Source organism: Narcine bancroftii, chromosome 2, assembly GCF_036971445.1.
Source record: "Narcine bancroftii isolate sNarBan1 chromosome 2, sNarBan1.hap1, whole genome shotgun sequence".
In the NCBI taxonomy this organism is placed as follows: Eukaryota; Metazoa; Chordata; class Chondrichthyes; order Torpediniformes; family Narcinidae; genus Narcine; species Narcine bancroftii.
In genome coordinates, this window is record NC_091470.1 from 145,050,500 (window position 1) to 145,065,616 (window position 15,117).

General features: G+C 41.5%; 1 protein-coding gene across 10 annotated transcripts in view; it reads right to left on the reverse strand.

The window, feature by feature from the left end:
- The window catches only part of rerea (arginine-glutamic acid dipeptide (RE) repeats a), a 502,370-nt gene that overhangs the window by 364,761 nt on the left and 122,492 nt on the right, over positions 1–15,117 (reverse strand). For all 10 annotated transcript variants that reach the window (XR_011351646.1, XM_069918381.1, XM_069918382.1 and 7 more), the window contains one exon: positions 4,196–4,641. Coding sequence is in view for 9 of the 10 variants with exons in the window: in XM_069918381.1 (XP_069774482.1) it covers positions 4,196–4,496 (301 nt within the window). In the remaining variant the exon portion in view is untranslated. The remainder of the gene's footprint in view (positions 1–4,195; positions 4,642–15,117) is intronic.

Sequence of the window (15,117 nt, forward strand, 5' to 3'; positions counted from 1 at the left end):
GTGGAATGCAAGATTCACAAAGTTCAATAATAACTTTCACCGTCAGCCAGATTTCAATGCCTATCTAAAATTTCTTCATTACCCATTCAACTAATAATCAACCTGATTGGATGAAAATGTAGATTTTGCATGAAAAGAAAACTTTCCAATTTCGACAGTGTTAAACATGAAGGCTTGTGGGGGAGATAATTTGAGATGATAAATGGAAAGCATCTTGTTTGAGACACAATAACAGATGCTCCTGTCTTCCCAGTTGAAGGAGATGAGGTGAAGTCATGCCAGTTTGATGCTTTCAGCATTGCTTTTCCATGCACATATTAATGCTAATTAAACTGAGAGGACAATGGAAGATCATCAAATTCTTATACTTTGTTTTACTGCAAGCTTTTTTCTGGAATGAGAGCTCTCTCAGTCGAAATATTGGAAGGGATCACTGGAAGATAGGCAATTGTTATGATGTAGGCAAAATACTAAAAAAAAAAGCCCCGTCAAAGTGTGTTGAAACATCTAGGCAATTTTCAGAGTCACCAGGGTGATCTCTTCAAAACTCTCAGGAAAATATTCCAAGAGTTGTGTCCCAAGCCAATATCCCCAGGTTAAAATCACACACAGCTGATTCTGATAAGCATATCATGTCATGTGACAAACCTCTGAGGAAAGCCAAATTTCAGAATAAATTTTTCAATCCCTTTTCATCAACAAAAGATACACAGTTGAACAAGATCGTGAATGGTTTCACAAATTTTGAAAAATCATGACCGTTGTTCCTCAATCAACAGTAGAAGAGGCTTTTCACCCAATAGAGTGAGAAAAATCTTTAAAATGACTTGTAGAGGGATGTCGTTGCTGTCTGTCACCGGGTAATTACCACAGACACTTTTCTTTTGAAGGTAAGCAAGATAATAGAATCTCTGGGGTCCCCAGGATGCTCCTGTCTTCCCAGTTGAAGGAGATGAGGTGAAGTCATGCCAGCTGTAGGTCTCCACTGTGCTTTTATATTCCAGCAAGGATATTCCCTGCTTGTCAGCTGCTGAATGGCCACCTGTGAGCAGGTTGGAACCAATGGTGTGTTGTGGGATGCCATCTCTTTTTTTTTTTTTTTTTTTTTTTTTTTTTTTTTTTTTTTTTTTAAATTTTTTATTTTTCACACCATAAATCACAATATTCATCTCTGAGACAACCTTGCTTCCAACAGATGCATCAGCATCTACATCCTTCGAGCATCTATCTCCATTCTTGGCTTTCAGGAGGGTGGGTCTTGAGACTGAAGATGCACTTGGTCACAATGAAGGATCACTTAATCATGCCTGTTCCAGGAACTGGTGCAACGTTCCATTCACCAGAAATTCACTTTCTGTTCAACCTTAACATATTTACATATCTAATTCTCAACTTCCATGCCTGCCACCACCCCATCCCTGAGATACTATGTAACTTCGACTTGAATTTTTGGTTGAATAGTTTCTGGATCACCTAGTTATCAACAAATGCATCCCACTGTGAAATGACAGAGAACCAAAAGTTTCTTTGCTGGAGCTTATTATGGCAGTCCTCAGGGCAGATCATACACTGAATGTTCTGCAACATCTGGTAGTTGGAAATCGAAAACGATTTGCATATTACTGAATCTAGCTTTTGTGGGGTATTTCTTTAGACACTGATTTCCTTGCAGCAGCATTTCTGTTGCTTATACGACAAGTTGATGAAAATGGCTGACCAGATTCAGCAGTCGTCAGTGCCAGCCACGTTTCAAGTTATGATCTCAACTTTGCAGCATGCAAAGATGCAGGAAGATGACTCGCTGCAGTAATTTGCTGTTGAATGCATCTTCTCACTGTTGACCAATGCCAAACAACATCTCAACTTGACTAGCATCAGTGAAAATGAATTAAAATCAAAGCATATAGGAACCAAAATGGATCGGAAAAAAAGTTGGAAGCTGTTCATTCTCATCAACGTTAACCAAACGTCAGGCAGTAGCCAGGAAATAGCAACAACAAAAAAATTACAGCATGGCATTTGCTGATATAACCTTGCTGCTGTCAAATGCTCCAAAGCCTACCCCATGTGGTTCAGCTCCAACTCAACTGGTACAGGGCCAAGAGTTGTTTCCTTATTTATATCTCTTGGCAGAAAACCCCTTGAGGCACATGCTTTCACTCCAAAGCTGCATTCATAACTACTCTTTTTCACTCTAAACTATCATTGATATTTAAAGACATCTACAGTTAATCATGTTGATAGCTCAGGGAGAAAAAATGATGACTTAAAATAAATGTGGATGCCACCAGTATTTGCAGCAGTGTGAATCAAAATGACAGCAAATCAAACCAGTGTGTGTGGGATGTAATGTTCCTCTGGCACTTTAACATATATTGGAAGTCTTCAGGTATCACGCAAGAACAGAAAGAATTGTTTTCATAATGGCATAAATACAAGCAAATAAGCTTTGATTTTTCCCATGGTTTCCCATTTCTGAGGTTTCCAGTTCATCTTGGAATTCCAATATACTGCTCTCGACACAGTCCGTGCTTGCCAATGCGGCTTGCTGCTCTATTTTGCCATGAAATGGAAAGATCTATTTCTAGTAGTGTTTATAATACCCAACCCATATTTAAGCAGGCATCAAGACAGAGGAAGACAGTCTTACAATCACTGTGTTGAGTTTTCTCTCTTTAACCATTTGCAAACCACACTATTTATTTCTCGTCAATGGCCTTTCATGAGAAGGTTTCTCAATTGATTAAAACACTTTTTAAACTGAAGTGTGGTCCATAACAGGAAGGTGGCAAGTGTTATTTCTAATCCTCATTTTAAGTTTACAGCTTTCAAACAGCAACATGTATTTTCTGAATGCACACAATCAGTCAGTGTTGTAGATTAGAAGCCAAGGCCCACATCAAAGAGGCAATAATCTGCAGACTTTGGTTAGTGTATCCGTCCCACTGAAAACGTGTGAAAACTGCACAATTCAATAATTATTCTGAAAAATGAACCATGTCATAATGGGTTCTTTTCCTCACAAAGACCTGGGAGCAGCAGGACTGCTGCAGAAAGCCTCAATATCTGTGAGCTCAATTAGGCCGTCCCATCTCAACCCCACAAAAGTTGATCTTTGGCTGATGTTTCTTACTGAGGGGGACAGCAGGGCAAACAACAATTCGTGCTCAGCTAGGACACTGCCAAAACCAATTCAGTTGCTCGTTTCTTATTAAAAATGGAAACTTAGAACAAGCACCAAAAGCTATCTCCTAGCTTTTCCCATCACAAGACTGTAGCTTCAGAAGAACAAAAGCTGGGGAAAAAATGTGCTTCAACTCGCAGATGGCAATGATGTAGATCCAAGTTGATATTTATGCAGGGACACAAGTTCAACAATGGGGAAAATATTCATTTCAATCCAGTGAATGGAATTAAGCAACACTGTTCAGACAATTCAAGGAGGTTTACTCTGCCTTCAGCTGTGTTATCTCACCTGCACAATTTATCTTGTATTCTGACTCCCATTTTCCTTCCATGAACTGACAAATGAGCAAATATTTTGTCAGAATAAATTTCCAAACGTCGAACCACCAACATACAAAAGCAATATAGTTTTTCACAATAAGCTTAAAACATTGCGACAAGAGTGAATGAGAGAAATGTTTGCTGAAACAATGTTTAATAAGTCAATCTGTCAAAAGAAACAAGTTTCAAACAAATCAATCCTTTTCCCACGATTCAAAAATAGAAATCAACATTGCAAATACAAATAAGAGGCCTAAACATGGCTTTCTGCCCTCTCCTTCAGAAAGCCAACATCTGATGAACTGGAGAGGTTGCCAAATGACAGTTCACTGCATTCAATGGTTTGATTTCTTCATGAAGAAAGACATTGGAATTATATTCAAACTTCAAAAAAAGTTCATTAAACTACAAGTCGTTAAGTCGATCATTATACCTGTGGTAAAATCATTTACAGGTAACTGCATGAAGAAATTTCATTATGGTATCTCTGACTGAAGGGGGAGAGCTACATCACACTGACTTTAAAGGCATAATGTTAAATTCTAGGATTCAAATAATGACCGAAAGGTTAGTTATTCAAAATTTATTATGTAATCTGAAGCCCTTGACAGGACTTCCCCCAACAAGCTTGGCATTCATTCATGTCTTTTAAATACATAAGTAAAATCAATCATGAAATACTACTTGCCTCCAGGCCTGTAGACAACATCATCCTCTGTTACAAATGAAGTTATGTCACCAGTCTCTGCTCTTTCATAACGTGATTTCTTTTTTGGTGGTTTTTTTATTTTTGATTTTTTTCCAGACTCCTCGTTCGTAGCACTGTCTTTGTCATTTTCTTCATCTTCCGTGTGGTCACTTTCTGCATAATTCTTGGCACCTCCCTCTAAAGTACAACTGCGACGAGGTCTGGAATGTTCACTCTCCCGTTTATCCCTTCTCTCTCTCTCTTTGTCCCAATCGCGGTCTCTCTCGTTATCAGCTGTCATGATTCGCCACGTTCCTTCCTCTGTCCTCTCACGGCTTGGCCTCCGTGAAAGGTAGACAGTAAGCCTGGGCTTCAGTCTTCTGAATTTGATGCTCAACTCCAGAAAAAATCCAGCCACTCCGATAACTCCAAAATGTGAGGAACGGCTAGAAAAAAACAAAAGGAAAAGCACATTACAAAATTATCTCCTCAACGCATTTGCCAATGTATGGAGAGTGGAAAAGAAGAGCAAGTTACCCATGTATAAAATGTATTTTGATAACATTATATCTTTAAAATGTGAAGGTTATGAATTTCCATTTTCTCTCCCACCAGGTCAATTGTAAATATCTATCAGGCATTGTGTAATTTGCACCCAGAGGGCAGTAAGAATCTCACAATGTTGAGTGCAGCACTTACAAAGAGAATGGGCGATGAAGAATGGCCCGAGGACAAACATGGGATGTGGGCTCAAGTGACCGCGAGGTAAATAGGTGTGGGGAAAAAATGTAGCAATGAAATGGGGAAAAAAATAATGAACAAATGGAAAGATGAGGCAACCCAGAGGAGAGATAAAAGAGCTGGCCAGCAGGATAAATTCTGCATGCAATCCAGAAGAAGGTGCATGCAGCAGGGTCAGTTTTGTCATTTAAGAGGAGGTTGGATGAGTACATGGATGTGAGGGAGTAGGAGGGTTCTGGACAGGGAGCAGGTAGGTGGAATTAGTGGAGTTTCACATAAATCGGTGCGGACTAGAAGGGCCGAGATGGCCTGTTTCCGAACTGTAATTGTTCTATGTTATACAATGATAGCTCAAGAAATCTTCTCTAGTAATAAATGCATCACCTCCTTTCAGTTTCAACAATGACAGAGAAAAAAAACTCAGCAGAATAAAAGGCAAAAGTTGTTCCATTCTGACAATATCTGTAGTACCACATTCAAGATTCATTTATTGTAATAGAATTATAATATTACACAAAATTTCCTTTAGTCTATCATAAGGCAGACAAAGGTTCGCCATCAGCAGAAATTGCTTGGCACCCCTTATGGAGCAAGGCAAGCAAAGATAAACCCCCACCCCCCCCCCAAACCCACAGAGTCACGAGGCACTTTGAAGTTGCAGCACCTGGGTAGCCCTCCTGGGACCCAAAGGTGATTAGTGGGGCAAAGGTGCTTCCAGCACCTTTTAAGCTGCAGGGGGATCGACCCATTAAATCACCAACATGGCAATTTAAGGGGGATCACACCGCCGCCATGATGCTTATCGGAAATACTACCGGAAGTGACGAATCCAAGTCCAAATGGCGAACGGGAATGATCTTCAAATGCTGGCGAACTCTGCAGTACACCAGGCAACTGTTGTGACCACCACTGTCAGGCAAATGCTGCAGTCATTGGAGGAGCAGCAGGATGTAAGCACTACGCAGTTCAGCAGATGCACCCCGGTGATGCACGCACGCAAGTGCTGGCAACACCGGAACAACTGGGTCAGCCATTTTTGTTTTCAAGCCGCCAGTGAGCGTAACCTAGTTAAGTTTAACTGGGTTCCCTGACATCTCTGAGGTAGGGCAACCATGCTGAACGGGTTGGACCCTTTCACTAACCGGGCAAATTGACCAGTTAACCCCATTTTACACAGCAGTTTGAAAGGGCCTACACTCAGCCCATGCATTTGGCTCCAGCTCTCCCTCCCACAACCATGGGCAACCTGAGCTCCAGATCCAAACCTCTGATGCAATCAGAAAGCCCTCAGCACCCTTTTGAATTTCTGTTCAGATACCTGGTACCCATTCAGCCAGTCTCGAGCCGAGTAAATCTCTCATACTTTGATGAAGGGCTTGTAAAGGACACTGACCTATTGAGCTTCTCCATCATTTTGTGTTTTTACTAAAATTAGATCAATATGTTGCCTCACAATTACTTGCAAGACATGACAAAACACAAAATGGCTGCTATATTGCTCTCATTTCCACTTTAGAAATAGGACACATATTTGAACTTGAGGAAACAAGATGTCTGCCATCTCATGGATGAATCAGCAAGCTTTGTTAGACTGAACGTGATCATCTGGCTTTTGTACAATTCTGTCTTACTATAAAATAAGATTTTTGATAAGGGGACATAACTATAAGGGAAGTATTTTTTAAAAAAAGGTTCCATTATTGTCATATTATAAGACATTTAAAATGTAACATACATGAAATTCTTTAACCTTTGTCTACTGTAAGGCAGGCAGAGAGTCGACACTTTGTCCAGCGCCCCTCACAGAAACATATTGTGTTACTAGGCAGTCTCCCCTCCAAGTCGCAACCAGTCCAGAGCCCGTTTAGCTTCTGTGATTGGACACTCGCAGGTGTATTCAAGCTATTAGGTTAACTGAAGTACATTGAAATCTCAGGGTTTCTCTTTCACAGTTGTTGGTGAAAGTGTTTCTTCTTCTTCTTCTCTTCTTTGGCTTGGCTTCGCGGACGAAGATTTATGGAGGGGGTAAAAAGTCCACGTCAGCTGCAGACTCGTTTGTGGCTGACAAGTCCGATGCGGGACAGGCAGACACGATTGCAGCATTTGCAGGGGAAAATTGGTTGGTTGGGGATGGGTGTTGGGTTTTTCCTCCTTTGCCTTTTGTCAGTGAGGTGGGCTCTGCGGTCTTCTTCAAAGGAGGTTGCTGCCCGCCAAACTGTGAGGCGCCAAGATGCACGGTTTGAGGCGATATCAGCCCACTGGCGGTCGTCAATGTGGCAGGCACCAAGAGATTTCTTTAGGCAGTCCTTGTACCTTTTCTTTGGTGCACCTCTGTCACAGTGGCCAGTGGAGAGCTCGCCATATAACACGATCTTGGGAAGGCGATGGTCCTCCATTCTGGAGACGTGACCCATCCAGCGCAGCTGGATCTTCAGCAGCGTGGACTCGATGCTGTCGACCTCTGCCATCTCGAGTACTTCGACGTTAGGGATGTAAGCGCTCCAATGGATGTTGAGGATGGAGCGGAGACAACGCTGGTGGAAGCGTTCTAGGAGCCGTAGGTGGTGCCGGTAGAGGACCCATGATTCGGAGCCGAACAGGAGTGTGGGTATGACAACGGCTCTGTATACGCTTATCTTTGTGAGGTTTTTCAGTTGGTTGTTTTTCCAGACTCTTTTGTGTAGTCTTCCAAAGGCGCTATTTGCCTTGGCGAGTCTGTTGTCTATCTCATTGTCGATCCTTGCATCTGATGAAATGGTGCAGCCGAGATAGGTAAACTGGTTGACCGTTTTGAGTTTTGTGTGCCCGATGGAGATGTGGGGGGGCTGGTAATCATGGTGGGGAGCTGGCTGATGGAGGATCTCAGTTTTCTTCAGGCTGACTTCCAGGCCAAACATTTTGGCAGTTTCCGCAAAGCAGGACGTCAAGCGCTGAAGAGCTGGCTCTGAATGGGCAACTAAAGCGGCATCGTCTGCAAAGAGTAGTTCACGGACAAGTTTCTCTTGTGTGTTGTTGGTGAAAGTGTTTAAAGTGGACATTAATAACTATTTCTTAAATCAAGAAATGGAGAGAATTTGGTATGTCACCGAAGACTCTCAAAAACTTCCACAGGTGTACCATGGAGCCATGGAGAGCATTCTGGCTGGTTGCATCACTCCCTGGTACAGAGGCAACAACTCTCAGGACAAGAATAAACTCTAGCAGGTTGTTAACTCAGCCTGCGACATCACAGGCACCAGATTTCACTCCATCGAGGACATCTACATGAGCCGGTGTCTTAATAAAGCAGCCTCTATCCTCAAGGACCCCCACCACCAAGCCATGCCCTCTTCACTCTGTTTCCCTCTGGAAAAAGGTACAAGAGCTGAAAGACTTAGTGGCACAAGGAGAGCTTCTTCCCTGCTGCCTTCAGATTCCTGAATAACAATGAACCAGACACTGCCTTACTTTTCATGCACTAATTTGTTTTGTTTTAAAAACTTATTGTTGTAAAAGTGGTCTACAACCAATTTCGTGACTTGTTTATGACAATAAATTCTGAGATGAAGAATGTTGGGACCGGCTTGAAGGGCCCGATGATCCTATTGCCTTATGATCTGATGACACTCAGTATTATCCAATCAATCTGTTTGCCTTTTCAAATCTCTGAAACATCACTCCCTCTGCTGTTTTTTTTTTAAAAAGTAATTTGGATCTGAATTACTACGTTCTGAATGAAGTTAACTCAAACATACACATTTGGTTTCCTTCCCCCACCATCCCCACCAAAAAATAAGCCGAGGAAATAGGAGGTTAATTTTGCTTTGAAATAAAAACCAATATATTTTACTGCTCTCATTCCTGAAGAAGTCCACTCCTTGCTGGAATGCAATTGACAACCACTGAGGGCGTGACAACATTCTGCACTTGTGAATAGGCTGTGTCCCTTTCAATTACTGCATAATAAAGTCTATTAATTCAACAGCAAAACTGACAAATTTGGATTCCTGAGTAGGTCGCAAAGATCACATTACATTGCTTCAACAATACCTTTTGGTAGAATTGTCTGAAATGGGATGGACTATGAACCTAATCTGTTAAACATTCCCAGTTCAACAAATTAACTCCAGAAGTTCAATTTCAAAAGCAGGTTAAAAAAAAGTCAGAAATATGATCTATGAAGCTCCCAGAAGGTTTTAATCACATTCTACATCATTCTTATATCTGTAAATGTATTTTTGTACCTTACAAGTCTGCAGCCTTCATTACAAAGGTGATTATATGCATGCACATCCTTGTCCACATCCAACCATTGAAAATAACTTAGTTAAGCATTAAGTATTTTAATAGGCACTGGTTGTTGATTGTAAATAAAAAATACCAGGATGTATAAACGTGTACTTCATTGGTTAAAGATTCATGAAGACACGGCATACATTTCCTGGCCCCCTGCATCAGATATGGAAAGCAAGAAGATGCAAATGATATAAAGGAAAAAGAGGTTATGAAAGTCCTCCCACCCGCTTGACAACCTGTAGGAACAAAGAGAATGAGATGGAGATGCAAGAGACAGAAGGGATTTTTATTCTCTTCTTTTTGCAAAATGGTACTGGGGTATGACAAATGTTTGCTCACTTTTGAATAACATGTTAAAGAAAGCTTTTCAATACACCTGGTACAGGCAATGTATTAAAAATGCAGCCTCTATCCTCAAGGACCCGCACCACCTCACGGCACTACCACCAGGAAGGAGGTTCAGGAACCCGAAGACGAAGGACAAGGACAGCTTCTTCCCTTCTGACATCAGATTTCTGAATGGACAATGAACCACAGACTCTACCTCATTTTCTCTTATTTTTGCACAAATGTATTTATTTTTAAATTTTATTTTATAGTTGTCAAGTTTATTGTACAAGTACAAACCAATGAAACAGCTTTCTCTGGCTCTCTGTGCAAAACATGCAGACACAATCAGACATATAACCATTTACGGAGCGGAAACAGGCAATGTTGGCCTTTTGAGTCCGCACCGGTTCACTGATTTTGTGGGCCCTCTTCAGTCAAGCAACAAATTGCGTCATTGCATCATAACACACAAACAGACAAATAATCTCAATGCAGGAAAAAGAGTTTCGTCCAATCCAAATAAATAGGTTTTTTTTTTCATACAAGAGTCTCGGATGGTTAGTGTGAGCAGCTCCTTTGGTCGTTCAGCATTCTCACTGCCTGTGGGAAGAAGCTATTCCCCAGTCTAGTAGTGTTGACTGATCCTCCTGCATTCCTTCTCTGACGGGAGCATCTGAAAGACTCTGTGTGCAGGGATGAAATAATTTTGCGCTCCCTCTTCAGACAATGATCCCAGTAGTTCATGTCGATTGGTGAGGTGTGAGAGTCTAGCAATCCTCTCTGCCACTCTAACCTCCGATCCATTTCTCTGCATATTGTGATGCAACCGGCCAGGACGCTCTCGATAGAGCTCCTATAGAAGGTTGACATGATGGTGACCAGTCTTCTCAGGAAGTGTAGTCACTGTTGCACCTTCCTGACAAGTCAGGAGATGTTGAGTGTCCACGAAAGGTCACAAGTTGTGAACTCCAAGGAACTTGGTGCTCTCCCCTCTCTCTCTACTAGACTTGTTGATGTGTAGTGGAGGGTGGTCGCCCCGGTCATCCGGAAGTCCACGTTGAGACTCAGGTTGTTACTCTCGCACCATTTTATGAGATTTTCCATCTCTTGTCGTGTAACTCATCATTATTGGTGATGAGGCCGACTACTGTTGTGTCATCTGCAAACTTGATGTTGAAGCTAGATCTAACGATGTAGTCATGGGTCAGTAGCGTTTACAGGAGCACCAAGTCCTGAGGTGTGCCAGTGCTCAGTATGACGGTGCTCAATATCCTGCTACCGACCCGGACAGACTCTGGTCTTTCTGTTACTAAGTCCAGGATCCAACTGCAGAGAGAGGTGTTGAGTTCCAGTGAGGACAAGCCTTCTCCACAAGCCTCTGGGAAATGATTGTATTAAACACCGAGCTGAAGTCAATGAACAGCAGCCTGGTGTATGAGGTGTTCTTCTCCAGATGGGCCAGGATTACATGAAGCGACAAGTAATATTTGGACTGTAATGCTGCCACAAAACAATGAATTTCGTGACACGCTCATGACAAGAAATTCTGATTCTTACAATCAAAAAATAAAATCTAAATCTAATGACATCAGACCCTTGTAAAACAACAATCATTTCTCAATTTACAGTTGAGTTTCATTCGAACAACACGCCATTCTCAACATCTGGAAAATTATGTACAAGATGGTCTTCAATGAATTTTGCTCAGCATTTTCGATTTCTGAAATTTTGTTTATCAAACACAGCTCCTTTATGATTTTTAAAAAATAGTTGCCATTGATTTACTGAGCAGCAAGTTTAAAGGAGGAGAATGGATTTAAAAGCAACTGAATGATCTCTGTGATTTAGCACTGCTATTAAATTTGTTCATCTGTGTGACTAAATGTGCAATGAACGTTGGTCTAGAATTTTCAGGCTGCATTAAGCTCCCCACTCTTGCCATTTCCCCATGTCCTAGCACTGCCCGAAGCCAGAGCCAATGTGCAACTTTGTCCGTGAAGTTGGCAGCTATGATCAGCACTCCACAGTTCATCCCTTAGTTGTCATGAATGGTATTCTTAACCAAAGAAACACTTTGGCAGCCTGCTAAGCACACCCAAGGCTTACCAGCTGCCCAAACAATCAAGAATTTGTTTATGCCTCTGACATTAATACTTTTTTTATAAAAGTACATTAAAACCTAAGACAATGAAACACAGTTTATCAAACAATTAAACACATCTGTTAACTCCTGACAGCCACTCCTCACCACGGAAATGAATAAAGTTGCGGAACATGCCTAGAATCCATCTCACTGTGGGCCCAGAGCACAGATTTACCAGCTCCAAGTACAGGAGGTTAGTGCTCTGTGATTGAACCACGAGAAGTCCAAAGTGAGAGCATAGTCAGAATTACGGGAGTATATCTCTCAGGAAGTCTGGCATGCTTGATTAATGTGCGCAGTCGACATCTTGTGAAATGTCCCGACGATAACAAACTAAAGATAACAAACTGGTTAACTTGAAATAACATGGAGGAACCTAAAAATCCCAATCATCAGGGATAAAGTATTAGAGAAACTCATGGGACTAAAGGCAGATAACTTCCCAGGAACCTTTGGCCTGCACAAGAGAGAGAGAGTAGACTCATTGATTGAAGTTCTTCAAAACCCGCCAAGTCCAAGGAGGAAGCTTCAAAAACAGCCAGAATTATTCTGTTGTTTGTGACGGAAGGAATAGAGTGGGGGGTGGAAACAACCGTCCAGGAAATCTACATCTGTTGTTGGCAAAATGTGGGAATTTATAATTAAAAAAGGAAATAACTAATCATTTGAGAAAACAAAATATAGTTAATATGGTTCATGCTTGAATTCTTTGCAAATGTGAGAGATTTGATTGAGGAGAACTGGATATGTAATTTATTTGTAGAAGTGTCAGATCAGAGGCTGGTGCATGAATCCCCATGCTAATGAATGAAGCATGTTGGCATTGATGGAAAACTGGCCACCACACAGATTTGGAAAGAATGCGTACATTTCAACCAGAAGAGATGCAATGAGAGGAGTACCCCAGGGATCATTTCTTGGCTCTCAAACATTTATTAACTGGATTAATGACCTGGAGAAGGGAATGACATGCAAAATCTTCAAGCTTGATCATATGAAAATAAGTGGAACACTATGTTGTTTTGAAGATATTGTGATTCTGCAATAGGATATAGATAGATGGAATGATTCAGTGAAAACCTGGCAAATGGAGTTTAATGGAAGGAAATGTGAAGACATACATTTCAGTAAGAGGAATCAAACAACAGATCAATTTCTAAATGGAGAGGGACTGGAAATGAGTGAAGTTCAGAAGTAGTTCAGAGAATTAATCATAAAATGTGAGCAGCTGGGTCCAAAAAGCAATCAAAGTGGAAAACAGCATGTTGTTCTTTATTGCCAAAGAGTCAGAATTTAAAAAATAGCATGTTTAATTAAATTGCCCAGGGTGTTGGTGAAGCTACACCTGGAGTCTTCCGGGCAAAGTGGAGATTCCAGACAGCTGTGGAAGGGCCTGAGAACATAACCTGCTACAAACCAAATCTGGTGCAATAGAAGACACTCCCAGATGAGCCCAATGCTTTCTACGCCCAGAACAAGGAAGAATCACTGCAAGGGCTTCCCCTGATGATCCTTTACTGTCAGCATCTAAAAATGATATACAGGCTGCCTTCAGGAGAATGAATCCAAGGAAAGTATCTGGTCCAGACAGAGCACCCTGCCAAGCACCAAAAACCTATGCTAGCCAACAGGCCAATGTTTTCATGGGTATCTTCAACAGGGTGTGGTACCCACCTGTTTCAAATAGGCTTCAATCATCCCAATGCCCAAGAAGAGTGTGGTAACCTGCCTAAATGGCTACTAACCAGCTGCACTCACATCAACAATGATGAAGTGTTTTGAGAGGCTGGTGTTGAAGCATATCAGCTCCTGTCTGAGCGGCGACATGGATCTGTTCCAATTTTCCGATCATAGCAACAGGTCTATGGCTCTACATGAAACCCTGAAACACCTGGACAGAAAAGATCCATTCATCAGGATGGTTTGCAGCATTCAGGACTACTTTCCAGCATTCAACATCATCAACCCCTCAAAACTGATCAGCAAACTTCAAGACCTGGCCTCAATAACCCACTGCGTAATTGGATCCTGGATTTCCTCACGTCTAGTGAGGAATGGAAAGAACATCTCCACAATCTCCATCAGCAACAAAGCACCACTAATCTGCACGTGTAACTGCCTGCTCTACTCGCTTTACACCTTCAAGTGCATGGCTCAGTACAACACCACCATTTACAAATTTGCTGAGGATACCAAAATCATGACCTGTAAAAATGGGGTGACGACTCAGTAATACAGGAGGAGACTGAAAACTTGGCTGGATGATACACTAACAACTTATCACTCCATGTCAACAAAACCAAGGAGCCGATTGTAGACTTTAAGGGAAAATCAGAGGTGTATGATCCATAGATCATTACGACCAAATTTAAATTCCTGTGAGTCACTACCTCGGAAGACCTTTCCAGGACCCAACACGCTAATGTCATCGTAAAGGAGTTTGTGAAGGTTCAGTATGCGATGGGAAACCTTAGCAAACTTTTGAATACCTCTGAAAAGCCCTACAAAAGCTAGTGGACATTGCCCAGACCCGAATCAGTGAGGATTGCAGTACTTCACAGGCAAAACTCTCCTCACCATCAAGCAAATATATGTGAAACGCTGCCATTGGAGAGCAGTACCAATCATCAAAGATCCACACACCCAGGACATGCTCTGTTCTCACTGTTCCATCAGGAAAGAGGGAGAGGAGCCACAAGACTCGCACCACCAATTTTAGGTACTACTGATGACATTAGCGTGTTGGGCCCTGGAAAGGTCTTCCGAGGTAGTGACTCACAGGAATTTAAATTTGGTCCTAATGATCTATGGATCATACACCTCTGATTTTCCCTTAAAGTCTACAATCGGCTCCTTGGTTTTGTTGACATGGAGTGATAAGTTATTAGTGTATCATCCAGCCAAGTTTTCAGTCTCCTCCTGTATACTGAGTCATCACCCCATTTTTACAGGTCATGATTTTGGTATTCTCACCAAATTTGTAAATGGTGTTGTTGTACTGAGCCATGCACTTGTAGGTGTAAAGCGAGTAGAGCAGGCAGTTACACGTGCAGATCAGTGGTGCTTTGTTGCTGATGGAGATTGCTACCCCTCCACCATCAGACTCATTTAAGGACTCTTACTTTGCACTTTATTTATTGCTGAATATTTATTTTTTCAGTCTTTGCACGGTTTGTTTACTTTCTTTTTACATACCTCTCTCTTGTATCTTTACTTGAGTACAGTTTTTTTGCACAACCGATAAGGAATTCTGCCTGGCCCGCAGGAATCTCATTTTTCCTCCTTTATTTTATACCAGTTATTTCAATAAAAGGGTTTAACATGGTTGCATAGATCAATTCAATTAAAGGTTTTTGAGGTATGACAAGCAATTATTGATGTAGTTTTACCTACTTTTTTCATTGGCCTTTTTTTAAAATGAATTATTATGTAA